The sequence below is a fragment of the Euprymna scolopes genome, chromosome 39 (genome assembly GCF_053919585.1).
Source record: "Euprymna scolopes isolate OS-2025 chromosome 39, ASM5391958v1, whole genome shotgun sequence".
In the NCBI taxonomy this organism is placed as follows: domain Eukaryota; kingdom Metazoa; phylum Mollusca; class Cephalopoda; order Sepiida; family Sepiolidae; genus Euprymna; species Euprymna scolopes.
The window spans coordinates 19426015-19453539 of NC_136520.1; the positions used below are offsets into that span (position 1 = coordinate 19426015).

At 36.8% G+C, this 27525-nt stretch overlaps 1 protein-coding gene across 5 annotated transcripts in view; it reads left to right on the top strand.

The window, feature by feature from the left end:
• The window catches only part of LOC145263666 (thyroid peroxidase-like), a 412282-nt gene that overhangs the window by 276744 nt on the left and 108013 nt on the right, over positions 1-27525 (top strand). For 4 of the 5 annotated variants that reach the window (XM_080120540.1, XM_080120538.1, XM_080120539.1 and 1 more), the window contains exons 6-7: positions 9641-9829; positions 17144-17180. In XM_080120540.1, coding sequence (XP_079976666.1) covers positions 9641-9829; positions 17144-17180 — 226 coding nt within the window. The remainder of the gene's footprint in view (positions 1-9640; positions 9830-17143; positions 17181-27525) is intronic. The other variant, XM_080120542.1, reaches the window with a different exon arrangement.

A 27525-nucleotide genomic window follows, 5' to 3' on the forward strand; every position in this document is an offset into this window, starting at 1 on the left:
ATTATATTTATTCATTTATAATATTTATTTATTTATTATATTTATGTATTTATCATATTTATTTTTTATTTATGATATTTGTTTATTTATAATATTTATTTATTATTATTATATTTATTCATATATTATATTTATGTATTTATTATATTTATTTATTATATTTATTTATTATTATATTTATTTATTTATTATAGTTATTTATTTAATGTATTCATTTATTAATTATATTTATTTATTTATAATATTTATTTATTTATTATATTTATTTATTTATAATATTTATTTATTTATAATATTTATTTATTTATTATATTAATTTATTTATAATATTTATTTATTTATTATATTTATTTATTTTTAATGTTTATGTGTTTATTATATTTATTTATTTATAATATTTATTTATTATATTTATTTATTTATAATATTTATTTATTATATTTATTTATTATACTTATTTATTTTAATATAACTATATACACTCCATATTTTAACGATGTAACTTTGTTTAAGAACAGCTTTTCCAAATTTATATTAAATTCAGATATTTGTACAGACTGTATAACTGAAGACGATGTAGTTCCGTCAGCCACAGCCTCCTTACTAAATAAATATATGTTTTGAAATTACAACGATATTCTTTTTATTGAAACTTGCAAGTGAGAATTATTAACCGTACCAAACAAAACACAAGTTTAACTAAACACAATACAGTAAAAGTGTCGCGGTTCATCTTCTCTGCGAGGCACACAAACCCTAACTGACCATGAGATGTTCAGAAAACCAACTGCTGGTGCGATGCTACCGACGTCCCCCTCCCATGAAGAGAGAAAAAAATAGAAAATTAGTTTATCAGCAAAACATAGGTAATAGGAAGTGATCTTAGAAAAAATGATGGAGAAGAAGTTGTTCACCAACGTACACAAAGGAAAGCTGAAATAGGATTGTTAATCAAGGTGTGGCAGTGATTATGATAATAAAAAATGAAGAAAAGCATTTCTTTCACTTTCAATAAACACAAAAAATCCTTTGTCCTTATTAATTTTCTGACAAAATTAGGAATTAATGTACGGACATACGAATATTGTATTTACAGATTCAGAGGAAATTAATTACTTTATTGTTCATTACTTATTTTGTTCTAAGTTTCTCTAACTTGATTAGTTGTTTTGATTTGAGGTTTGAAACAATTTTCATTGGTTGAAAACTGTTGAGTGGTGCATTTTAGTGGAATAGAGATAAAAATGAATAGGAATTCAAAGGAGGAAAATACACGTGTTGACTGATGAGAAGAACTCTTTATTAAGGAAATGAAAGAACAAAAAGGGATTATGGGATATGTACAAGGAAAGGGAGGTAATAGAGATACAAGAGTTATCGGGCTTTCAACACCTCCCCTTGCTCTTAGAGTGTGAGCGTATTATTATTTTTTTATGTGTTTATAAAAAAAGAATATGCCTATATATAAGAGCATCATATCGGCAAAAAGACGAATTTAAAGTCCGAATAAAAGTAGTTTGAATTTTTCTAGTTTTGCTCGGGTTGGGGGTGTGGTCATGATGTCTGAAAGCATGTCTGTTGTGGGGCAATAGATAATTTTTATGTTTCCGTTGTTCAAAGCGTCCCTGATGAAATGATATTTTATGTCTATGTGTTTGCATCTTTGTCGATGCACTGGGTCTCTAGAAAGTGCTACAGCGCTTTGACTGTCCTCGAGTATTTTAATGGGTGTGTATTCCTTATACCAGTCCATTTCTTTTAGTAATTGTGTGAGGTACATACCTTCTTGGGTTGTTTTTGCTACTGCCACATATTCGGCTTCGCATGTAGATAACGCTACCGTGGGTTGTCGGTTCGACTTCCAGGAAATGGATGGACCGTCTTTTGTTAAGCTGAAACAGTATCCAGATATACTCTATCTGTCGTATTGGTTTGATGCCCAATCGGCATCGCTGTGTGCGAATAACTGGAGTTGATCGTTTGATTTTGTATAGCATAGTTGGTGTTGCATAGTACCTTTTATGTACCTCAGTATATGTTTGGCTGCCGTCCAGTGCTGCTCATGCGGTTTTGATGTTGGGACAACTTGCCGACGATATATCTGGTCTGGTACAGATGATCAGATAGATTAGGCTGCCGACGACTTCACGGTACTTTCTTGGGTCGATGAGGTCAGAGTCATTTTCGGTTAGACTACACTTTAGTTCACATGGAGTTGTACTGGGTTTGCAATTGGTCATATCGAACCTTTCAAGTATGTTTGTGATGTACCGTTCCTGGCTCATCAGTATACGACTTTGAGTTATGTCGAAGTTATTCCTAGGAAATGCCGGAGTTTTCCAAGGTCCTTCATCTGAAATGCGGACATCAACATCTGCTTGGTAGTGTTGAGCGAATCATTATTATTGGTTGCGATAATTAAATCGTCGACCCATGAGATGATGGTGATTCGTTCCTTATTGTTGTGTCGCATGTAGACGCAATGATCCACTCTATTCTGAATGAAACCATTTTGGTGAGGTGGTCGTGCAGGGTTTGATTCCAATTTCTGTCCGATTGTTTCAGTCCATATAGGGATTTGTTTAACATACAGACTGGTTCTCGCCCGTTTTCCATTTCACTTCAAATCCTTCTGGTTGCTCCATGTAAATCTCGTGGTCAATTGGGGCATGGAGGTACGCCGTTTTGACGTCCATTTGGTGTACGATGAGATCGTATTGGATAGCTACTTGCATTAGTATGCGGATTGATGTGATGTCAGCTGTTGGGGAGAAAGTCTCTGTATAATCTACCCCCTTGGTTTGGTTGTAACCCTTTGCAACAAATCTTGCTTTGTATTTCGGGGATCCGTCAGGGTTTTCCTTAATTTTATATACTCATCTACCGTTGATTGTTGTTTTGCCTTTGGGTAGAAGTGTCAGCTTTTACACGTCGTTTTCTTTCAGGGAATTGATTTCCTCCTGCATTGCTTTGATCCAATGGTGTGCCACTGGGGAGGTCGTAGCTGCTTTATAGGTGTGTGGTACACCATGTGCGACTTTGTAGCAGTCGTCGAGATTGACAAGTGTGTGACCACTCTCGTCTTGAACTGTCGTTACATAGTCCTCTCAGTAGCTGGGCATCTTGTGTTCCCGTTCTGGGTATCTCCGTGTATAACTGGTTTCTTCTATGATATTGAGTGGTTCATCAACACTAGACTTTTCTCGGTCTTCTTTCGGTTTTAGATTTTTTGTCAAATCTCTTTGGAGGAAGTCCTCGTCATTATTGCTTGGTGGAGAAGTTTGGTTTTGTTGTACGTCAGAGTTGTTGATGAATTTTACTTGTCTGTGTTTATACACTTTCCCACTTTCAGGGTGGTAGATTAGGTATGCTGGGCTGTTTCTGTCGTATCCGATAAATATCCCTCTTGTGTTGGAGTAGGTGTAGCACACCGAACCGAAGATGTGCATTTTTGAGAGGTAAGGTTTCCTCCCGGTTATTTCGTAATATGGAGTTGTTTCAGGCGGTTGTTGAAACACCTGTTTTGTATAACTGCGGATGTCATGACAGCATAGGTCCACAGGGTTTTGGGTAATTCACTCTCTATGATCATGCATCTCGCCATTTCGAACAGTGTCCGCCAATTTCTTTTGGCTGTTCCATTCTGGTGAGGTGAGTACAGTGCTCAGGTCTCATGTTTAATTTTGTTTTTGCGGACTAATTTCTGGAAATCGTTCGACTTAAATTCTGAGCCGTTATCTGTCCTCAGTATTTTTATTTCACCATAGGGTGAGATATCCGCAATGAATTTTTCAGCGGCGAGTGTGGTGTCGCTTTTATTTTTAATAAAATACACAAATACAGCATAGGAGATATAATCGGTGAACGAGACAACGTATCGATTTCCGTTTAAGTCTGCCGGGTTTATAGGGCCGGCTAAGTCTGAGTGAACTAGATGTAGTATGCTGGTTGCTCGTTCGTCCGGGTGTTTGTTTCTGCTTTGAGGGAATTTTCCTTGAATGCAAATATTGCAATTTCTATTGTTTGCAGTTTTTGGTTTTATTTTCATCCCACGAACTACAGCGGCTAGTTTCGTTACGTCGTCATAGTTACAGTGGCCGAGTATTTTATGCCACGTGTCGACGTCATAGCATTGATTGCAGCTGTCTTCGGTGCTTTCATTCTGTGTAGTCGTTAAATAGTACAGTCTTTTATGTACATATATTTTGAACCTTCTGCCGTTTTTATGTACGAGTTCATTTTTATTTTCTTTAAAAATGACTGTTGCTCCGTTTTTAGTAGCAGTTTTTACGGAGAAAATGTCTTGTGGGTAGGAAGGTATCAATACGCCATTTTTAAAGTAACTGTGACGCAGTTTCCATTTTCGTCTACTAAGTGTATTTCTGCGTCTCCTCTTTTTAATGCAACGCCACTGGTTTTTGTTCCGTCTGCTAACTCCATGTAGTGGTTTTCTGGCTGGAATGTTTGGTCGAAATTTTTAAATTTCTTCTCATCTCTAATGATGTGAGAAGTGGCGCCAGCGTCAACAAGCAAACCCGTGGGTGACGCCGTCTTCCGCACGTGGTAGTCCTCCATTTTGAATGTGAACGTATATTTTTCTTCAGTTTCCGCTGCCTTTTTCATAGTGTTCCTACGTTTGTAGCGGCAAGACTCTCTTTTATGAGTGGTAGCTTTGCAGTAGTCGCACCACATTTTTCGTTTGTTGTTGGCATAGTCTGTAGATATATGCCGTTTTCCGCCGCACATGTAGCATGTAGTGTCTCGTTCGTCGTGGTTGTTGTTACTTACAGCAGTTCTCGAAAAGGAGGAAGTTAGTTTTATCACGTCGTCGCTGCTAGACTCGTTTTTGTGCTTCAGAGTCTCTTCAAAGCTGTGTTTTAAATACCGAGAACGTTAGTTCTTTGTTGCTGTGAGTCACATATATAGAAAACGGGTCGAACCTCTTTAATATCATCGCGATGATTAAAGCATCGTCCACTGTCTGTCCGGCATTTCTGAGGGCTGTTAGAACGGTTTCTGTTCTTATAACGTAGTCCGTGACACTTTCATCGCTATTCTTTTTGAGAGACGTTAGTTGGGTGTATAAAGAAATGACTCTAGGCTTCCCTTTTTCTGCGTAATGTGACGTAAAATGGGGGTGGGGTTCACCTTAAATACACAAACGGAATGTTCAAGAAAGATTATCGCTACAGTCCTGTCTCTTCTCTCTTGGCTGATCGGGAATCATCTCCCAGCACCCAGAAATGAACACCGTTTTATAGGTTCCATCTTCACGCACACACGAGATTATGCAAGAACGGACGAAATAAAAAGGCTGGCCGCCATGTTTGTTCTTCCTTTTCTTCGCCTGAACTCACTCGCTGAGCACCCACGGTAAGACTTCTCTTTCTTCCTTCTAACCACATGCCTCCCTGATCTCAAGATCACATTTCATAGTCTCTCATCCACTGTGGCGGTCGCCTCTCCCTACTTGGCCTCTGAGGTGTCTCGTCCTCCTCCTGTGGCTGCACACTCCCCTCCACTGCTTCGCCCTCAACTGGTCTGACGTCGAGAATGTGCCTCGGGACTCCTCCCACCACAATGTTGTTACTAGTGTTCCTCCCAGTCATGCGACCCCTACTCCATTGTGTGGTGCAGCGCGCCCCCGGTGGCTTTACCCATACCTCGTCCCCGAGTTTAATTGTCCCTGTGGCCTCTACTTCTCGGCTTGCCGGCTCCACCCTGGGATGTCTCCAGGAATATGCAAACATTGACAGTTGCGGGACCGTCTCTGGTACTTGTCCCAGTTTAGGCGGCATGTTATACCAGAAGACAGCTTGCTCAGGTGAGGTGCCTCCTCTTTCCGCAACTGCCTTTATGGTGCGGTGGTTTCTCTCTACGATCCCGTTGCCACTAGGTCTGTAGGCAGCTCTGAAAAATTGTTGGATCTTCCATTTCTTCAGTACTTCTGTCACTGCTACTGACTTGAACACAGTCCCGTTGTCGGTTAACAACTCTTCCACGGGGCCTCGCTCCAAAAACACCTCATCAAGGATTGCCGCTATTTCATTGCCTGTTCCTCCACGTAGCTTCTTCCATAGGGCAAATCGCCCGGGGCCACAGTCAATCATGGTCAGGTAAAGTCCACCCCTGTAATGGGTGACATCGCATGCCAGTCTCTTCCAGGTCCCACTCACCTCCAATTGGCCAGCTTCATGCGTGCTTGGAGCAGGATCAATCGACTGACATCTGTCACATGTCCTGACCACTTGCCTCACCTGCTCTTTGGTGATCCTCGGGTCGACTTTTTTCACTAAGTACCAAGTCCTCTCTACCCCCATATGGTGCAAATTGTGCAGTTCTCGCACGCCAACATCATCTAGATCCGATGCAGCAACAACATCTTTCTTTGGCAACAGCCAACTCTTCTTCACTCTCGTGAGAGCATCTGCTCGGTTCTTTTCAGAAGCCACCATGTCTACGCGAAGCTTCAAACAAAACTCTTGCATCAGCTCAGCCAGCACCCCAAGCCTGCGCTTCACTAACATCTCCGCAGCCCCTCTCGTTTTTATCCTTTTTTCGCTTGAAATGAGAGACTTTAGCCAAGCAAACACCGTGGCAGAGTCTGTTTTGATGCAGATGTCACGTAGTCCCCATTTCAAGGCCAGGTTGACTCCTTTTATTGTCGCGTCTAATTCCGCCACATTGATGTGGCTGACGTCATTCTTTTTCCTCAACCAGGCTGCATCTTCTGCAACTACTCCTCCAATTTCCAAAACGACCCCTGTTGCAATGCTGCTCGCATCGCACCACACGACTCCATCCAATGTTTGTGGTATGTTCCAGGTTCCCCGGACTAGGTCTTGCCATTCTGCTTCTTTCAGGAGCTCTTCCATCATGGCGACCGTTCTTTCTCCCACCTTATCATTCCATCCTCGTCCTTCGGCGTGTCTCTTTATGTAGCTGCATGCTGGTCTAAGCCAGCTAGCAATGGGGTAATGTCCGATCAACTTTCCGCATATGGAAAAAAGTTCACGTCTGTTGAGCTCCTTCTTCAGTTGTGGGATTTCGTTTCCCCTGCAAAACTCTAGGCCGCCTGACGCACCTCGTTTCAGTTTTAGGCCCAAAGCAGCCCCTTCGTCTAATTTTTCTGGCTCTTTGGCGACCAACCCGAACCTCTTCAAATGAGCCACCACCTCCTTGGCAGTTACCACAGTTTCATTCACCAGAATGTCGTCTATGTATGAGCTCACTACCCCATCTCCCTTTCCCATTGTCTCCAGAATCTTCCTGAGGATAGTTGACATAATCTTGGGTGCCGAATTTAACCCGAACCCTACTCGTGTAAGGCAGTAGGTTTTGCCTTTGTACTTGACTAACTGATATTTCCAGAGCTTCTTGGCAACATAGAGTTGCAAATAGGCAGATTTTAGATCTACCAACGTAGATGCGCCATTCATCTGCCTCCATTCCCTAATGGTCTCACTGCACACATCTACGGTGTTGCCTCCCGTATGGCACTTAACATGGCCGTTCAGCTCTCGGAAATCCAGGACCGGTCTTACTTTCCCTTTAGTTGTTTGCAGAACGGCCATCAACGGCAAAATGCCCGACTCCACATCATCCGTCCAAGGCATCAGTACCCCCTCCTCAATCCATCGGTCGACTTCCTGCTCAAACTCCTTTCTCGCCCCTCCTCTAAGCGAATTTGTGTAGCATGCCACCCTGTTTGTCAGCGATGGCGTTTGATGTTTCCATGCCCACTCCACCATCCACCGCTCTTCGTCGAATTCGGCTTGGAAGTCCTGATCTTTGATCGACAATTTTCTTTCCTCCCCGGCCTTGTTGATCCCTCTGGGGGCGTTCTCTGTCACCGCACACTCAGCTAGTCCGAACCTCACGTTGTCACATGTGATGGTAACACCTCCAAGGCGGCATATAACATCCATTCCAATGATGGCTTGGACACCAGGCACCAGGCGATCAGTGACAATTGCATGGACCCTCATCCGACGTTCAGCAATATCAATAGTGATGGTCTTCCTCCCTCGACACTTCACTCGCGACCCATCGAATGCCACTACTTCACCCTTCCCTTTCCATCTTCCGACCAGGGTAGTGTGCACCATGGTAGTGGTGCAGCCAGTGTCAATCAGGGCCATAACTTCCCGTCCTTCCACCGCAATCTTCTGTTTGGGCATCTGCTGCGGGTGCGCCTCTATTCTCGAATCGGGGCGGCCGCTGGCGCGTCGGCCTCCCCTCGCCAGTTTCCCGAACTTGTGCATTTTACCGCTAAATGGCCTCTTCGATTGCATTTGTAACACACTGTCCGTTGCAAGAACTTCCTGCAGTCTCTTCTCATGTGTGGTCCCCTGCATTCGAAGCATGCGATCCCCGGGTTTGGCAGATTCCTGCCCACATCCTGCTGTACCGTTGCTGTCATTCCTCCAGGCTCCGTGGGCTGGGTGCTCACCAAAATTTTTGCAGTTCTAAGCAGCTCACTCACATCCAGCGTCTCCACCCCCGGTACCTGCTGCAACCTTTTCGATATTTCTTCCGGGAACCCGGTAACAAAAGTCATCTTGACTACGTGACTCGTGGCATGTCCTCTGATGCCCGACAACTCAACCAATCTCCTTATCTCATTCGCATAGACATGTACAGATTCACCAGTCCACCTCTTCTCTTTCAACTTATTAAAGGCCTCGAAAGGCCCCTCTGCGAAAGCTTCGATCAGTCGACCCTTGATGGCGTCTGCATCACTCTGTTCCTGCTCGCTGAGCTCCAAATAGAGGGCCAGTGCGTCCCCTTCCAGAAACAGTGGTATTACTGCGGCCACATCATCCAGCTTCTGAATCCTTGCTACAAGGTCCACTTTTTTAAGCCACGCCACCACATCACCATCGCCATTAAAAGACTTAATCATATTGCTTAAGCCTGCGTTGGCCATCACCGAAATAGCTTGACGTAAAATGGGGGGGGGTCACCTCAAATACACAAACGGAATGTTCAAGAAAGATTATCGCTACAGTCCTGTCTCTTCTCTCTTGGCTGATCGGGAATCATCTCCCAGCACCCAGAAATGAACATTTTATATTTTATAGGTTCCATCTTCATGCACACACGAGATTATGCGAGAACGGACGAAATAAAAAGGACCCATAACCTGTTGAGTGGTGCATTTTAGTGGAATAGAGATAAAAATGAACAGGAATTCAAAGGAGGAAAATACACGTGTTGACTGATGAGAAGAACTCTTTATTAAGGGAAACAACAAAAAGGGGTTATGGGATATGTAAAGAGAAAGGGAGGTAATAGAGATACAAGAGTTATCAGACTTTCAACAAAAACACTTTGGGTTCATACGTTTCTGTGAAAATTACTTGCTTTTAAAGTGAGAAAGAAATCAAGTTCAAACGAAAGAAAGAAAGCGTGTAGCAATTAGAGTTATTTTTGTTATCGTCGCAGTTATACTTCGTATGTAATAAAATCAATTGTTATTGGTAAAAAATTAATTACTTAGGCCCCACTGCCAGCTCATCGCAAAAAATTCTGAAGCATTTTTTTAGATGCTTGTGTGGTTTCATGCCTTTTTGATATTTTGAGCTTTTCTTTTATCCTTTCATCTTTTTTATGTCTCTTTTTTTTTTCAACTTGCCAGGCATCGCGGCACCTCGGAGCACGGCCACCAATGGCAAGCCCCTCATTAATCCGACGTTCATCCGACATTTTATATTTTCCAGCAATACAAACTCATCACTGACACGTAATATTAATGAATTTAAAGTTTATTTCGGACAGTTTGTGTCTCATGACATCGCTAAAACGTCTGGGCCATTATTCGACGAAAGTAAGTAACACAATTTTCAGCTTTTTTACCTTTCTATCATCTCTCCTTATTTTTGACTTACCATTTTAATTTATTAATGAGTTACCAGCGATCAAGGCCAAAAGCCACTCAAGGATAAGAGTAAATGAATAGATTGTTAGTTTATTTTTTCGTTTTTCAATTCACCCCAAACAAGGCAAATTGCCACACTTAGATGTTAGGGGTTACTGCGAATTAAGGGCTATATATATAGGGGTATCCTAAGTGGAGAGTTGTGTAGCAAGATGTTTGTTCGTATTACATATAAAATTCGACATGTTGGTACAGTTAGGGAACCAAGAAACAGGGAGGGAATCCCAAAGGTAAACGGTTCAATGAAAGAAACTATTAGAGTAAAATGTTTTCCAACATTCGAGGACATCTTCAGTGAAAGGGGGGGGGAAGGGTTTGCTACTAGTCGGGCTTGTTCTCGTATTTACAATAAGTTCATCAGAGCATATTCTGTGAAGGTAATTGTAAAACAAACACAAGGATCAGACATTGTGGCGATGGGACAGGGGTTTAAATTTGATAGAACCTGCTGGAGCTATCTGGTTGGAGGTCTTTTATGCATTCTATCCAGGAGGGGGGGGTCTAGTCCAGATGTGGCAACAATATGTTGTGCATGCGTTATGAATGATGGTTTTATCGAGATATAGGGTATTGGTAGATGTTGAAAATTTACAAGCCTGCTAGAGGGAGTCCACGTTGTTTGCAGCCGACTTGTCAGTATCTTCTGCGAATTTATTGAATTTATTTATGGAAGGATTTAAGATATTGAATGGGTTGAAGAAAATTTGATTACCCATGAAATTTATTTTTATATTGGATTTGAAAATGACCATGTTGTAGTCTGCAAGGAAGCAGTTCTGTTATAATTTGTTTCACATATGTTCTTGGAAAGAAACTCTGTTCATGGAAATTCTGTTTAATGTTAGGAAGTAGGAAAAGTTCTTTGCAGTGATGATTGTAAGATGGGTTCTTAAAATCAAAGATTGAAGCTCAGTCAAGCACCTTGTATTGAAATAATTGTACACTGGCAACATTTTTCTTTTCTATGAATAAAAATGGTACGTAGAGCACAAAAAGATCATTCCCCATTCGAATGCTAAGTCAGTTCTAAATTCCATCAACATCAATTTTGCAGGCTAAGCAAAGAATTTTGCTGGCTAAGCAAACAATTTTACAGACTAAGAAAACAATTTTACAGGCTAAGCAAATGATTTTACAGGCCAACCAAACAATTTTATAGGCTAAGCAAATAATTTTAAAGGCTAAGCAAACAATTTTGCAGGCAAAGCAAACAATTTTACAGGCTAAGCAACCAATTTTTACAGGCTCAGCAATTTTACAGGCTAAGCAAACAATTTTACAGGCTAAGCAAACAATTTTACAGGCTAAGCAAACAATTTTACTGGCTAAGCAAACAATTTTACAGGCTAAGCAAACAATTTTACAGGACAAGCAAACAATTCTACAACCTAAGCAAACAATTTTACAGGCTAAGCAAACAATTTTACAGGTTAAGCAAACAATTTTACAAGCTAAGCAAACAATTTTACAGGTTAAGCAAACAATTTTACAGACTAAGCAAACAATTTTACAGGCCAAGCAAACAATTCTACAACCTAAGCAAACAATTTTACAGACTAAGCAAACAATTTTACAGGCTAAGCAAACAATTTTACAGACTAAGCAAACAATTTTACAGACTAAGCAAGCAATTTTACAGACTAAGCAAACAATTTTACAGACTAAGCAAACAATTTTACAGGCTAAGCAAACAATTTTACAGACTAAGCAAATAATTTTACAGACTAAGCAAACAATTTTACAACCTAAGCAAACAATTTTACAGGCCAAGCACACAATTCTACAACCTAAGCAAACAATTTTACAGGCTAAGCAAACAATTTTACAGACTAAGCAAACAATTTTACAGACTAAGCAAACAATTTTACAACCTAAGCAAACAATTTTACAACCTAAGCAAACAATTTTACAACCTAAGCAAACAATTTTACAGGTTAAGACAACAATTTTACAGGCTAAGCAAACAATTTTACAGGCTAAGCAAACAATTTTACAGACTAAGCAAACAATTTTACAGGCTAAGCAAACAATTTTACAGGCTAAGCAAACAATTTTACAGGCTAAGCAAACAATTTTACAGGCTAAGCAAACAATTTTACAGGCTAAGCAAACAATTTTACAGGCTAAGCAAACAATTTTACAGACTAAGCAAACAATTTTACAGGCCAAGCAAACAATTCTACAACCTAAGCAAACAATTTTACAGACTAAGCAAACAATTCTACAGGCTAAGCAAACAATTTTACAGACTAAGCAAACAATTTTACAGGCTAAGCAAACAATTTTACAGGCTAAGCAAACAATTTTACAGGCTAAGCAAACAATTTTACAGGCTAAGCAAACAATTTTACAGACTAAGCAAACAATTTTACAGGCCAAGCAAACAATTCTACAACCTAAGCAAACAATTTTACAGACTAAGCAAACAATTTTACAGGCTAAGCAAACAATTTTACAGGCTAAGCAAACAATTTTACAGGCTAAGCAAACAATTTTACAGGCTAAGCAAACAATTTTACAGACTAAGCAAACAATTTTACAGACTAAGCAAACAATTTTACAACCTAAGCAAACAATTTTACAACCTAAGCAAACAATTTTACAACCTAAGCAAACAATTTTACAGGTTAAGACAACAATGTTACAGGCTAAGCAAACAATTTTACAGGCTAAGCAAACAATTTTACAGGTTAAGCAAACAATTTTACAGGCCAAGCAAACAATTCTACAACCTAAGCAAACAATTTTACAGGCTAAGCAAACAATTTTACAGGTTAAGCAAACAATTTTACAGGCTAAGCAAACAATTTTACAGGTTAAGCAAACAATTTTACAGACTAAGCAAACAATTTTACAGGCCAAGCAAACAATTCTACAACCTAAGCAAACAATTTTACAGACTAAGCAAACAATTCTACAGGCTAAGCAAACAATTTTACAGACTAAGCAAACAATTTTACAGACTAAGCAAACAATTTTACAGACTAAGCAAACAATTTTACAGACTAAGCAAACAATTTTACAGACTAAGCAAACAATTTTACAGACTAAGCAAACAATTCTACAGGCTAAGCAAATGATTTTACAGACTAAGCAAATAATTTTACAGGCTAAGCAAACAATTTTACAGACTAAGCAAACAATTTTACAGACTAAGCAAACAATTTTACAGACTAAGCAAACAATTTTACAGGCTAAGCAAACAATTTTACAGACTAAGCAAACAATTTTACAGACTAAGCAAACAATTTTACAGACTAAGCAAACAATTTTACAGGCTAAGCAAACAATTTTACAACCTAAGCAAACAATTTTACAACCTAAGCAAACAATTTTACATGTTAAGCAAACAATTTTACAGGCTAAGCAAACAATTTTACAACCTAAGCAAACAATTTTACAACCTAAGCAAACAATTTTACATGTTAAGCAAACAATTTTACAGGCTAAGCAAACAATTTTACAGGCTAAGCAAACAATTTTACAGGCTAAGCAAACAATTTTACAAGCTAAGAAAACGATTTTACAACCTAAGCAAACAATTTTACAACCTAAGCAAACAATTTTACAGGTTAAGCAAACAATTTTACATGTTAAGCAAACAATTTTACAGGCTAAGCAAACAATTTTACATGTTAAGCAAACAATTTTACAGGCTAAGCAAACAATTTTACAGGCTAAGCAAACAATTTTTACAGGCTAAGCAAACAATTTTACAGGCTAAGCAAACAATTTTACAGACTAAGCAAACAATTTTTACAGGCTAAGCAAACAATTTTACAGACTAAGCAAACAATTTTACAGGCTAAGCAAACAATATTGCAGGCTAAGCAAACAATTTTGCAGGCTAACCAAACACGAGGTTGTTCGCGAGATTGATTTCTATTACGTTTCTTTAGAATCGTTAGCAGAAGTAAGTTCTGTTAGATGTGAGCTGGATTTTGATAACAAGAATCGCGAGACGGAGAACATAATGGTTGGGAATTCTTTCTTTGGACTTTACTTTGTGATAATACCAGCATATTTAACTTTATGATTAATTTTAACGCGTTTGCATTTGATTATATCGGGTTAGGGTTATTTTAAACGAAATACCGTGGGAAAATTAGTCAAAAACTGCTGTGTTTTCTTACTTAGTTGTGGTGTATTTGCGGGAGAAAAATGTGACAAAAAGTTTTTAACCAATTTAGTGTACCGTAGTCTGTAATTCACGTTCAGACATTTTGAATTTAATGATAAAAAATTCAGCACTAGTGATGCAATTTGCTAACATTAAACAACATTTGTGGATTCATTTTGAAGAGCACGGAACATGGGGATATAATGCAATTTCAAAACCAGGAGAATCGAAGCTGTCAACAATATAATAACATAAAATAAAGCATTAATTATCTGAACATATATTGAATTAAATCAAAATTATTCTTAAAATTCTGTCTCCCCTTCTTCTGCACTCTTTAAAATGAAACCAAAAAGTTATTCCGTGACAATAATACACAAGTGCTCAAGTACATTTCTCAAACATTTTCACTTAGATTCAGCTTATTCGCTTTTACGTCGGTTGTTAAATCATAAAATATTCGCTTATCTTTAGTCTTTTTCTTTTTTTAAATAATTTTTCGTGTGCTTTTACATATTTCGATGTGTTCTTTTACATATTTCGATGTGTTCTTTTATACTATATGATTAAAATATCTAATTTATATGTTATTGTTTGTATTTCATGTCCGACAAATTTGATTTGATTTTTTTGCACGTGTTTTTCTTTTCTTTTTTATAAAATGACTTCAAATTATTTTCTTTCTCTTTTTTTCTTGTTTGTTATTTTTATTTCATTACTAGCAGGCCGCCCGGAACTGCCCGGTTTAAAATACGCTTAAATATGATATTTGATTAATGCAGATTTCGTATTTATTTTTATTAATGCAGATTTCGTATTTATTATTATTTTATATTGGACCCAATCTATAGTAATGATTTAAAAAGTTTTTAAAAAATGACTCATGCGCCACCACCGAGAATCGAAACCAAAACGTTTAGCTCACGATTTTCTTTTTTCTTTGGCGTTAATACCTGAGCTATGAAGACGTATTTGCTGCAAGGCTAAAAATTAAAACATGAACTAATAACTATTATGTTACGCACGAATATTTGTAATGCCGTCGTTCGCCTTTCACCTGGTGTTATGTGGAGATAGGTAACCAACCCGGAACATTCTACATAAGAAACCGAGTCACCGGTTTTCACCGGACCCTTGTACAATTTTTTTTTTTCGTGAGGAGATCTGAAAGGGAACATCTTTTTTTTTAACAAAATATTGTATACGTTGACTTTGTATTTGTGCATTTAAAAAATATGTTCGGAACAAATAACAGAGTTAACGAAAATGTTAACTGTAGGCCTTGATGCGCGGATATGCATATTGGCCTAATATGGACTGGGACATCGAAAAAATGGCAAGAGAGTGTCGAGGGTGTCAGCTAGCAGCAAAGCACCACCTGTACAAATACAATCGTGACCGAAGACGGATGCACCACGGATGCGGTTACACATTGACTATGCAGGTACGTTGAATGAACATTACTTCTTGGTGGTTGTCGACAGCTTTACAAAATGGCAAGAAGTGCTTAAGTGTAAACATCCGAAATCGACTTGTACTATAGATGCATTAAGATATCTCTTCAGTCGTTTTGGAGTAGCTAAAACGTGACAACAGCACCCAATTTACCAGTAAAGAGTTTGAAGAATTCTGCAAGTCCCTATCCATTGAACATTTAACAACTGTAATATACCATCCAAGGTCAAACGGTCTCGCAGAGAGATTTGTTGACACGTTCAAAAGAGCTTTAAAGCATGGACACTGATGAAAAGTGTCTTGAAATTTTTTCGTCTGTATTCAGGATCACTCCTAACCCAAACACGAATGCCGGTTTCTCACCAGCTGAACTAATGTTCGCACGGAAAATCAGATCCGTATTTAACAGGATTTTACCAAATGCAACCAAGACAACAGCAACGAGAGAAAATCACTCGACAAGGTTTTACAAACCTGGTGACAAAATATTTTTCTTGAACTATAAGACTGGGAAAAGCTTTTTGGAGCAGGGATGATTCTGAAAAGAATTGGGCACATGCTATATTCGGTAAGAAGTAGTAAATTTGACTGTCACAGGCATGTGAATCAGCTAAGACCTCGATACACTGATGACTACAAACAGGCAGAAGATAATGAACTGCCCTTAGAGGTATTGTATGACTCTTTTAATATTCCTCTACCTATAGCACAACCTACTCCGAGAGTAGTATCTTCTACTCCAGGTCAGAGAGTACCAGGTTCACCACCAGCTCCACCCCTCAAACGGTGTTGAAGAGAAAAAGTACAAGGGTGAAAAGAAAAGTTTACCGACTTAGCCCCAGACCTAAAAAGAAACGGTATTAAGCAAAATTCTCCAAGGAGAAATTGGCTTGAGGGATTATGTAGCGATAGGTAACCAACCCGGGACATTATACATAAGGAACCGAGTCACCAGTTTTCATCGGACCCTTATAGAAAAAAAACAAAGATTTCCTCCCTGGACTTTAACACGCTATATTTGTCTCTATGTAAATACGTAAATAAACTTCTCTTTCAGTATTCAAACCACAGTCTATATTTATTTATTCCTTCTACGGAATAATTTATCTTTGATTTTGTCCGAATTAATAGGCCACCTTAGGACATATCACCTGGCAAATTCCTTTCTTTGTTTTTTTTTTAATTTTCACACTTTTGCACCAATTTCCCCCTGCTAAAACCCAAATATAAAGTTTTGCATAGGTTCGAATACCCTATATATTAAGTTTTGTGTCTGTAGACCAAAAACTGACAGAGGAGTTTGGTAGGCAAATATTTCGCAAGTATAAAACATGTAGAATATCTGCATGAATATCAGTACACGTAATAGTTAATTAAAGATGATCATCCCCTAAGATAATCGAAAAAGCTAATAGGGAATTAATTGAAATGAATGTTTAAAAGAATATGCAAATTAGCTATTTCTTTTGCCAATGAATGCAATTCCACGAACCATATATGACAAAGTTGTATTTTTTTTAATAAAAAAAAATTCATAGGAGTATAGATTTTTTTATTTTTGTTTTGATTTTTTTTGTCTTCTTTTCTTTCATTCAATAAAAATTAATTTCTTTTCTTTTTACTATTAGTTGGTCCTGATTCCTTATGTTGCAACAATAATTCAGAGTAAGTTTTTCAAGAATATCTTTCCATATTTATTATTAAAACACGTTGAATCATTGTCACACACACACACGCGCGCATGCACACACATATTTTTTTTATTAAATTCGGAAAAAAATGAAATTACTTAATAAGAACGTAATATTTATATTATCAAATATGCCTTAAAAAATCCAGTGAACTGTTTATTATTAAAACTGAAGATAAGAAAGTAGTTTTATCCTGAGTCCAACAGTGCTCAATTTGTGAGTAGAGCTAGTAAGTTATGAAAGTATATGTAATAAATAAACTATACGGAAATTACCTTAAGAAATCTTCAGGCTGAAATTAATGGAATTCGTATTATTGGGTGTTTTTATGTATTCGTGGTATTTTGTTTAGCTTAGGTAACCAACAAGATTATTATATTATTTTTATATTAGCCATTAATAGGGTTTCTCTTAACCGAAGGTTAGACTGGCTTTTACTTCTTATTTTATTCTGTTTTTATAGACGTGACTCATTCTTTTTGTGAATGTCGAATTAATAGATATTTTAACACTTGCGTGTTTGGGGCACTTTTTTATTTTTATTTTAGGTGTTGGATTAGCTGATTTTTTTAAATTCAATTATTTTATTTTCTTCTTGTATTATTATCCTAAAATAAAATTTATTCCGTGTATAAGGCTGTTTCATTTCTATTGTTCAATAAGGTTTGAGACTCTTTAAAGTTTACAATTTCGAATTTCTTATTCAGACATAATCTACGCGAGTCGTACTGATTTACCGTACTATTTTCCACTCGATTGTTAGTAGTAATGCTGTTTTTATTTCAGTGCTTTTTTGTTATTGTATGTGCTTTTATGGTCCTAATATCTGATGTTAAAATCTAGTAAGATAATGCAAACTTAGTATTTCTTGTTATTCGGGTTTTCTCTGGCAAATAATGTTGCTTAGTAAACAATGTTAAGGCATTTATTTTGCCGCCGTGAAAAAAGTGCACGAGTTAAACTTTTTTCTTCATTATTAATTTTCTTATTTCTATTTGGGTGATTGTTATTAGGTTTTGTGTAGTTACTATTTCTAATGTTATATTTGTGTTCTTCCTGCTGTTATTTTTTATCTGTGTTATTTCTATTATTTGTACTGTTTGTATTATTTGTTTTGGTGGTCACTTTTTTGTTCACTTTCTACGAATTTTGTTATTTGTTTTCTCTACTGCTTTCGTTATATGCTTTATAATTTCTAAGTTATCGCGGCAATTGTAGAACAATTTTAGGTTGAATACTAGCAGACAGTCTGACGTTGGCCGGTCGTGAACTATGCTAAAATATATTTTAATTCATGCAGATTTCGTATTTATCATCATAGAGCCAATATTCCATTGATTCTCTTTACTATTATAGAAAAGAAACTTTGTGCGCCTGTGTATCTGTATCTGTGCGTCTGTAAGTTCGTTCCCTATGGACTCGAAAACGGCTGCGTCGATTTTTTTGTAAATTCACACGAAGATACTTTATGGGCCTAGCAGTGTTCTCAGAAATATTTTGTGTCGGAATGTCTTCAATAAGTATCGATGAACGAAATAATCAGATGAAAGAAGAAACCGGCAGATTTTGACCAAAGTTAATATCTTACACAACCTAACATCACAAGTGCATTTGAGAAATCTTATTACCACACAAGCCGAAAGGTCCGGCATATAAAAATCAACAGTAAGTTCTTTGATATGACAGAAGTGCGTTCGAAATAAATATTTCCTTTTTAAACACAATTTCACAGTGATACTTGCCTTTTTTATTTTAAACTTAAATTAAAACCATTATCACCGCACAAACAATAATGACAAGTATATAAAATCACCAGTAGTTTCTTTCATATAACAGGGGCGCATTCGAAATGAATGTTTATGTTTAGAGCACAATTGAAGCATGATATTTGACTTTTTATTTTAATCTTAAACTTTAATGCAAACCATTATATATAAGAATAATTTAATAAAAGCAACGGTAGGTTCTCTACAGTGCAATGTAGACTATAATATATTATGAAATTAGTCAATGCGAAAGGCATGTGAAGCTTCCTCAAGTGGATCGCGATAGGTCCCCAATTAGAGTAGGCAATCAATCGATTTGATTGAAAAATGGGCTTTTTCATCGATTTTGATTACAATAAAAATACACGAGTGTGAAGCATTCGTTGATCATCATTAAATCCCGGGCAACGTCGAGTTACCTTGCTAGTTATCTATATTAGTGATTTCAAACGTCTTTTTTTTTAATTTGACTTGAGTGCCATCAGCTAGAATCGAAACCAAAACATATAGCTCTCTAGCGTTATTCGTAACTATTTGAGCTATGTGCATATGCAAATCTAAACTCCAAAAATTAACGTAGTTAAATGTATAAATGTATACTTGCGAAGACTTAGAGGAGCAATTTAAGTCGACATACGTCAAATGCTAATATTTTTCAATTTTGATCCCTTCGCAGCTATTTTTACCGACTAAAAACAAATCAAATTTTTTCCACAGATGATTTAGTAGACACTGTTTCATACATAGACAGATGAATATAAAAACTCTAAAAGTTAAACGGAATTAACGTATAAATGTATATCTGCGCATGCGTAGAGAAGTACTTTAAGTCGACTTATGCCTGCCAAGGTCTAATTTTATCTAGTTTTACCATTTAGTAGTTATTTTAACCAACTAAAAAATAAATAAAATTTCCGAATAGCTGTATATTGCGTTTCAAGTCTACAGATTATAAATTGATGGTTTAGTTTGGAAAAGACTGTTCCTCAGACAGACAAGAGAGAAACTTACAGACAGATAAATAGACATATATAAAGAGATTTTGTGGAAAGGATGAGTTGCGGGGAAGTGTAAACAAACTGAGATTAATTTATTCTCATCTGTAAATATAAAATATTTATCTTAGTATCTATTCTTTTCTGTCATGGCTATATATATATATATATATATATATATATATATATATATATATATATATATATATATAGTACAAATTTTTGTTGAAACTTAGACTTAAATTTTTTATTTCATATAACTTAATCCTGGATTTCTTCATTACAGCCGTTTCGTTAATGGGATGACAATTTTATGTATGAAAATTTTCTTTCTCATTAACTCGTCAGATGTGATTTCCATCCAATGTTACCAACAAAAAGTTAATTTTGTACATGATAAACCTGGGGCGTTCGTTTGAAGAAAAGAAATTGCATCTCTACGTTCTTACGGGTCGGCCATCTTGGGTACCGTGCAAACCAAGATTCTTGTTCTAAACCTTATTTTCGTATTTTTTATTTTTTGTTTTAGTCTTAATTTCCATTTTTTATTCTTTTCTGTGTTTTTATAACTTTTATTACTACATCTATGTGTATTTATCCTAATATTCATTTTGTTTGGTTTCGAATTATTATTGATTAGTTAAGCCCTTTGTTTCGGGGGGGGGGAGGTCACTCTCATGGAATATATTTTTATTACTAGAGTTACTTCCCTTACATCTTTTTCGTTATCTATTTTTTACTTTTTAATATTATATTTTTTAATATTATACTTTTTGGTTTTTGTTCATTCTCGCATTTAATTGTTTCTTTCTTTTTCATTTTATTTATTTTGAATTTTTAATAACAGTTTATTTTTTTATTATACTCATTACGTTGCATTATGTTGTTCTATTTATGTTGTTCTATTTATGTTGTTCTATTTATGTTAACATGTTTTTTACATGATCGATTGATCTATGGGTTTTTTTATGTTACTCCCTCTACATTTCCGTTTATGTTGTTGTTTTTAGCCTGGTATAATGCGTGGAATTAAGTATCGATTTCTGTGCAGACATCCGTGAATTACATTTTGTCGTCTGCTTAATAATTTTTATTTTAATATTAGTATGTAAAGTTGGCATCTTTTTGATTTGCTGTTACATGTGACGTCAAAGTCAAGTTCCTGTTTTTTCTTGTCTATAGCTTGTTGTCATATTTTATTAAAATTCTTATAATGTCCAATTCTAATTTTGTTATCGTTTTTTGTTTTCTAGCTAGTTCTAATGCTTCGTCAAAGAGATTGAGTGAAATGGGGGGGGGTAAAAGGAATTTATTTAAAACATAAAGAATTTTCTATTTTTGCCTTGGGGTAGTTTACAGAACCATCCAATTACATCTTCGGGTGATTTCCATAGGTCATGGTGAATTTTGAACTTTAAGTTAGGTAGGATTTCGTCTAATATTCTTTTACTAATATTTCCTAAATCTGAAATACATGGAGAAATAAGTCTAATATTGGGATTGTTATTGAATCCTGGTTTATGATCTTTTAAGGTAAAACGTGGGAACAATGGTGTGTACCCCTCTATCTTATCCTGTATGTTCAATGTTTTTACTTATTTTTTAAGGTTTTAAATTTTATACTATTAAGTTCTTCATTACTCGTTACTCTGTGTATGAGTTAGTTCCTTATAGACTCCGAAACGGCTGAAGGGATTTGTTTTTTAAATTTACAGAATTTTATTGTATAAGTCTGGGAGTGATCTTATTTAAGTTTTGTCTCAGACTACACCCGATAATTACTGATAATCGATAATCAAAACCGTCATTTTAATTTATCTATCATCAGTAATGCCATTACCGTCATTTTAATTTATCTATCATCAGTAATGCCATTACCGTCATTTTAATTTATCTATCATTGGGGAATTTAACGCACCAGGTTTATCATGTTGTCGTGGGGGAATCACCCTCCAAATGGACTGTTCTATCCATTATATAAACCATAGACCTTTTGATCCCAGGTGCGGATTAAACACCAGAGCGACCCTCGCCTGCTTGGTGGCGTTTACTACTCTTTTCAGTTGTAACCTTTTTACGTTGTTGTTGTTTCAGTAATACATTGTTTAAACTCTATTCCGTTGTTCGGTTTCCTTTGTGGCTTATTGGCGACATTGGATTCGGAGAATGTACTCACGTTTAAAAACAGTGTTCTAAAAAACTCAACACTGACGACATTGGATTCAAGGAGCATACTAAAATCGAAACCAGTAACGACATTGAAAAAAAAAATACTCGTGTTGAAATAGTATTCTAAAAATACTAACGACGTCGGACTCAAATGTTATCAAGCCTAAGGAAGTGTCTAACATAACACTTGCAACTGAAAGGTTCACGGTAACTAAAAAAAATGCAGATTATTACGGAAAAAAGAGTTGAAAAGAAAAAAGTTTGTCACGACTTTCAAAGATAGCGCTGTACTTTTGCAAAAAGAAAAAGGTTCGTCGCGACTTAGAAAGGTTTAATTTTTATACTTTTGGAAAAAAGAATTCGTCACTTGTGGTTTTCACTGCTAAAATCGGGCATTATTTTTTTTTCTCTTGAGAAAAATATACACTTGATTTTTTTTTCTTTAGCCAATGAACTTTTTATATATCTTTGTTTTTTTTCTGTTCGTTTTATTGTTGTTACATGATAAGGGCTGTCCCCTTTTCATGTAAGTATAAAAATAGAGAGATTTAGTTAAAATAAAAATGAAACAGCATAGGCGAAATTCGAACCTCGTAATTTAGGTTTAGAAATAGATTACGTGTGAGAATTAGAAAATGGAATGTAAAGCAAACGATTGTTTAGAATAGAGATAAAATATTTCAAGAAAAGAATGTGCACTGTCAATTTTGTTATGAAAATTTAATTGAAAGAATGCAGCTACAAGATAATTTAATGTTTTTAACATATTGGAAATATAGGTTACTGAGTATAGGTTAAAATTCCTTTTGTAAAAAAAGGAAAAGTTTTGGACACGCATGTCCAGAACACGTGAAAGAAGGCACATGTTTTAACATGTGTATGACGTCATGGAAAATAGAAAGTTCTAGAGATAATTAGAAAAACTTTAGAGTTAAGAAAGGAGAAACTGGGAGAAACTCAGAGAGAGTCTGAGGATTCGAACGTCTAGAAGCGAGACGGTCACTTTGAAACTTAATATGTGAAGCTTTGAATTCTTGATGATGAAAATCACGGCTGGTCGTGAGAAGAAATAAAACCATCAGGTATTTTTGTAAACGTCGTCTTTGTGTTGTGATTCCAGCAAAAGGTAAAGTGAATTGTTATTATATGTCTATATGTCTGTGTTATAAAATGTCATGACATACACATCTCATATCTACAATGTGAACTCTACATCTCATATCTACACTAAGACTGTCTAAAGACTGTCTGAAGACTGTCTACACAATGTCTCCTCACTCTAAGAGCTTTCTTCTTCTTCTATCAGCACCTAAGAAAGAACATTTTAAATATATATGAATATCGTCATAAAACGAACAATCTCTTCATAACAGAAACAATGACATTGTCATAAAACGAACAATCTCTCTAATAACATCCCCCCTCTCTCTCTCTCTCTCTCTCTCTCTCTCTCTCTCTCTCTCTCTCTCTCTCTCTCTCTCTCTCTCTCTCTAAGATACAACATCACTTGTAATAAGACTCTCTCTCAACGACAAACACTCTAATAAGACTCTTTCTTAGCATCACTTATAATGAGACTCTCTTTTAATGAAACTCCTATATAACATTGTCTGGAAGAACAAATAAGAAAGAATAAAACGGTTTTGTAAAATTCAGCAAACGTTTTGAAATTGCTAATGCTGACAAAGCAAAATGGACGAATTGAAAGTAGTGTTGGACCATTTGACCAAGCTGTATATCGATGCCGCAAAGCGTAACTCATAATTCGAGGAACAGCAAAAGAAATTGAAAAAAAAAAGTGAGCGGAATGTCAAATACGAACCGAGGAATAGCAAAGGGAAGTTAAAAAACAGTTAATCGAACGTCAGTTAGAATTTCAAAAAATAGTTAGCCCAACGTCAATTACAAACAGAGGAATTGGCTTACAGAAATTGTTAAAAATAATGCAAATGCGGAAAGCAATTCAGCATTTTCTCAGAATACAATATGGACTGCGATAGACAATCTTAAATACGAGGAGGAGGAAAAATCATTCGCAGCGTATTTTCGGCGTTATGAAGATTTTTTTAATATTGACTGCAGCAACTGGTCTGATCAAAAGAAAACCAGACTTCTTCTACGAAAATTGAAAACGGCTGAGCATGATAAATTCGTGGATTACATATTGCCGCAAAACAGCAGATTTATCATTCAATAAGACGGTAAATTTGTTAACAGAACTTTTCTCGCCGAAAACGTCTCTTTTCCATAAAAGACAATAATAACGATTTTTTCACTTACAGAGCTGTAGTGAACAAACACTGTGATGACTAAGTTGTCTGAACAAACAGCAGACAATTTTAAATGTCTTGTGTTTGTGCAAGGGTTAACCTCAGGAAAAGATGCGGAAACCAGGCACAGAGTCCTTACAAAATTAGAAAATTAACCAAACTTTACACTTCAAAAATTGACTGAGGATTGTCAAAAAGTAGAAATTATTGAAAAAAATGCAAGAAATATCGAAGCAGGCATCGCGAATATATAAAAAAGTAACTAAGAAAAAACCGGCACGAAAAATGGCACACAGACACTAACCACCGAAACTAAGAAAAACTAAAAGCACCGAGCGCTTGTTTCAGATGTGGTGGAATACATTGGGTAAGGGATTGCCCATTTTTAACAAAAAGATGCCATTTATGCAATAAGATCGGTCATAAAAGTTCGCACTGTAGGAAAACTCAGAATAGAAGCCGTGTACGTCAAACCAGAACTAAGGACGTCGTAGATGAAAATCTACGCAAAGATGTAACGGTTAACATTTTCGGCAAGGCTATTAAATTACAATTAGACAGTGGATCGGATCTTTCAATAATAAATCTCAAAACATGGAAAATATTACGAAAGCCGACTATGTTAAAAGCTAACAGAACGGCTACGGCCGTTAGTGGTACAAAAATTCATTTTGAAGGTGAATTAATTACAAACGTTACTTTACGGGGGAAAACAAAAAAACTAAGATTGTATGTGTTAAAAGATAGTGGGAACCTGTTCGGTTCTGACAGCATGGAGGAGTTTCGTCTCTGGGATCTTCCTATAGCCACATTCTGCAAGAAAATAGATACCCGCCCAGCAGAAACGGAGAAACATAACTTGTTTTAAAAAATAATTCACAAACGTATTTACTCTTGGCCTGGGGAGATGTACAAAAATGGCCGCAAATTTTAAGTTGAAACTTGGCACACAACCGATGTTTAAAAAGAAACGTAATGTCCCGTTCGCTCCCTGAACAAAATAAATCAGAACCTAGACAGATTAGAAAGCATCGGTGTACTGGCTAAAGTTGAATATAGTGAATGGGCTGCTCCGGCAGTTTACGTAAAGAAAAGGTCCGGGAAAATTCGCGTTTGCGCTGACTTCGTGACCGACTCAACGGGTTCTTAGAAAATTTTCACTATCCATTACCTAGTCCAGAAGAAGTGTTCACGAAATTAAGTGGCGGCAAGTTTTTTTCTAAGATCGACCTAAGCGACGCTTACCTACAGATTCCGGTAAACGACAAAATCGCTAACCTCATCGTGGTTGGTACAGATACGAAAGACTCGCGTTTGGTGTCAAGGTGGCACCCGCAATATTCCAGCAAGTAATGGATACTATGGTGTCTGGCTTGGACACCGCAATCGCATATCTTGATGACATTATCATAGCGAGCAAAAGCAGGGAGGAACATGAAAAATATATCAGACAAGTATTCAGTCGAATACAAGATTATGGATTTAAAATCAAAGCAGATAAATGCGAGTTCTTTTTACAAACAATTGAATACCTGGGTCAAATAATCGATAAAGATGGCAGACGCCCAGACCCAGATAGGGCAACCGCTATTAAAGAAATGTCGGCACCAGTAGACATAATTCAATTGCAGAGTTTTTTAGGTTTGGCAAATTATTACCAGGGGTTCATTCCAAATATGCACAAATTGCGCGCACCACTTAATGAATTGCTGAAAAAGGATAAGGCTTGGGAGTGAACAGAAGATTGCCAGACATCATTCCAAGAAATAAAAAGAATCCTGACTTCAAAACTATTCCTAGCACATTTCAACCCACTGTTGGACATAATGGTAGCTAGCGACGCTAGTCAACATGGCGTCGAGGCGTGCATGCTACATCGAATGCTGGATGGCTCGAAACAGCCTATTGCTTTTGCATCACAGACTCTCTTGCCAGCGGAAAAGAATTATTCTCAGATCGAGAAAGAGGCCCTAAGAATTATATTTGCAGTTTCAAAATTCCACCGGTTCTTGTACAGAAGACATTTTTTTTCTACAAACTGACTATAAGCCGTTGATATCCATTTTTGGATAAAAAAAAGGACTTCCAACATTCACTGCGAACCGACTATTAAGATGGGGAACTATTCTGCTGAACTATAATTTTACAATTCAGTTTCTCCCTTCAAAACAACTAGCCCATGCAGACGGTCTATCGAGACTGATTCCTGCCAAAATGGAGCCTCTTGAAGATTCAGTAATCGCGGCATTACGTATTAATAGTGATGTAAAAACCATGATAAACAATATTATCCGCAAACTGCCGGTCACACTTCAGGAAATTAAGTCAGAATCCCCAAATAACAATTTCATTCAAACCACGAAACAGAAATTAGCACTGTTCAGACATTTTTTCTGGTTGCGACGAAATACTGTTATACGGTGAAACCCTCCAAAAAAGAATTCCCAGGGATTTTCACATGGGGCATCCAGGAATAAACAGAATGAAAAGCCTAATGAGAAGTTTTGTTTATTAGCCAGCTATGGACCAAGATATTACCGACATGGTGAACAGATGCAAAGGCTTGCTTTAGCTGCAAAAGTACCACCAATAATATATAAAGCTTGGCCTAAGGCTGAACGACCATGATCGAGGATCCACATCGATTATGTGGGACCTGTGGAGGATTTTTACTACCTGATAGTAGTTGACTCTTACTCTAAATGGCCAGAGATGCAAAAAACCGACCACGGCAACAGCGACAAATCTTTTATTGGAATTGTTTGCTCGGTTTTGGGTTGTAGACTGTCTGGTTAGCGACATCGCTACACAGTTCACCTCAACAGAGTTCAGAGAATTCTGCAAGACGGATCAAGTCAAGCATATTACGACACCTCAGTACCACGCCAGAAGCAACGGCCAGGCCGAACGCTTCATCGATATGCTTAAAATGGCATTAAAAAAAGGCGCCCGGTACACCGACAGAAAAGGCCCTTCAGCAATTTCTGCAGGTTTACAGAATTATGGGAAATCCAAACAAACCAGATGCGGGATCCCCAGCAGAAATCATGTTTGGACGGAAAATAAAACCCGTATTTGATAAACTGCTACCCAAACACATAGTACAAAACAGAACCTCT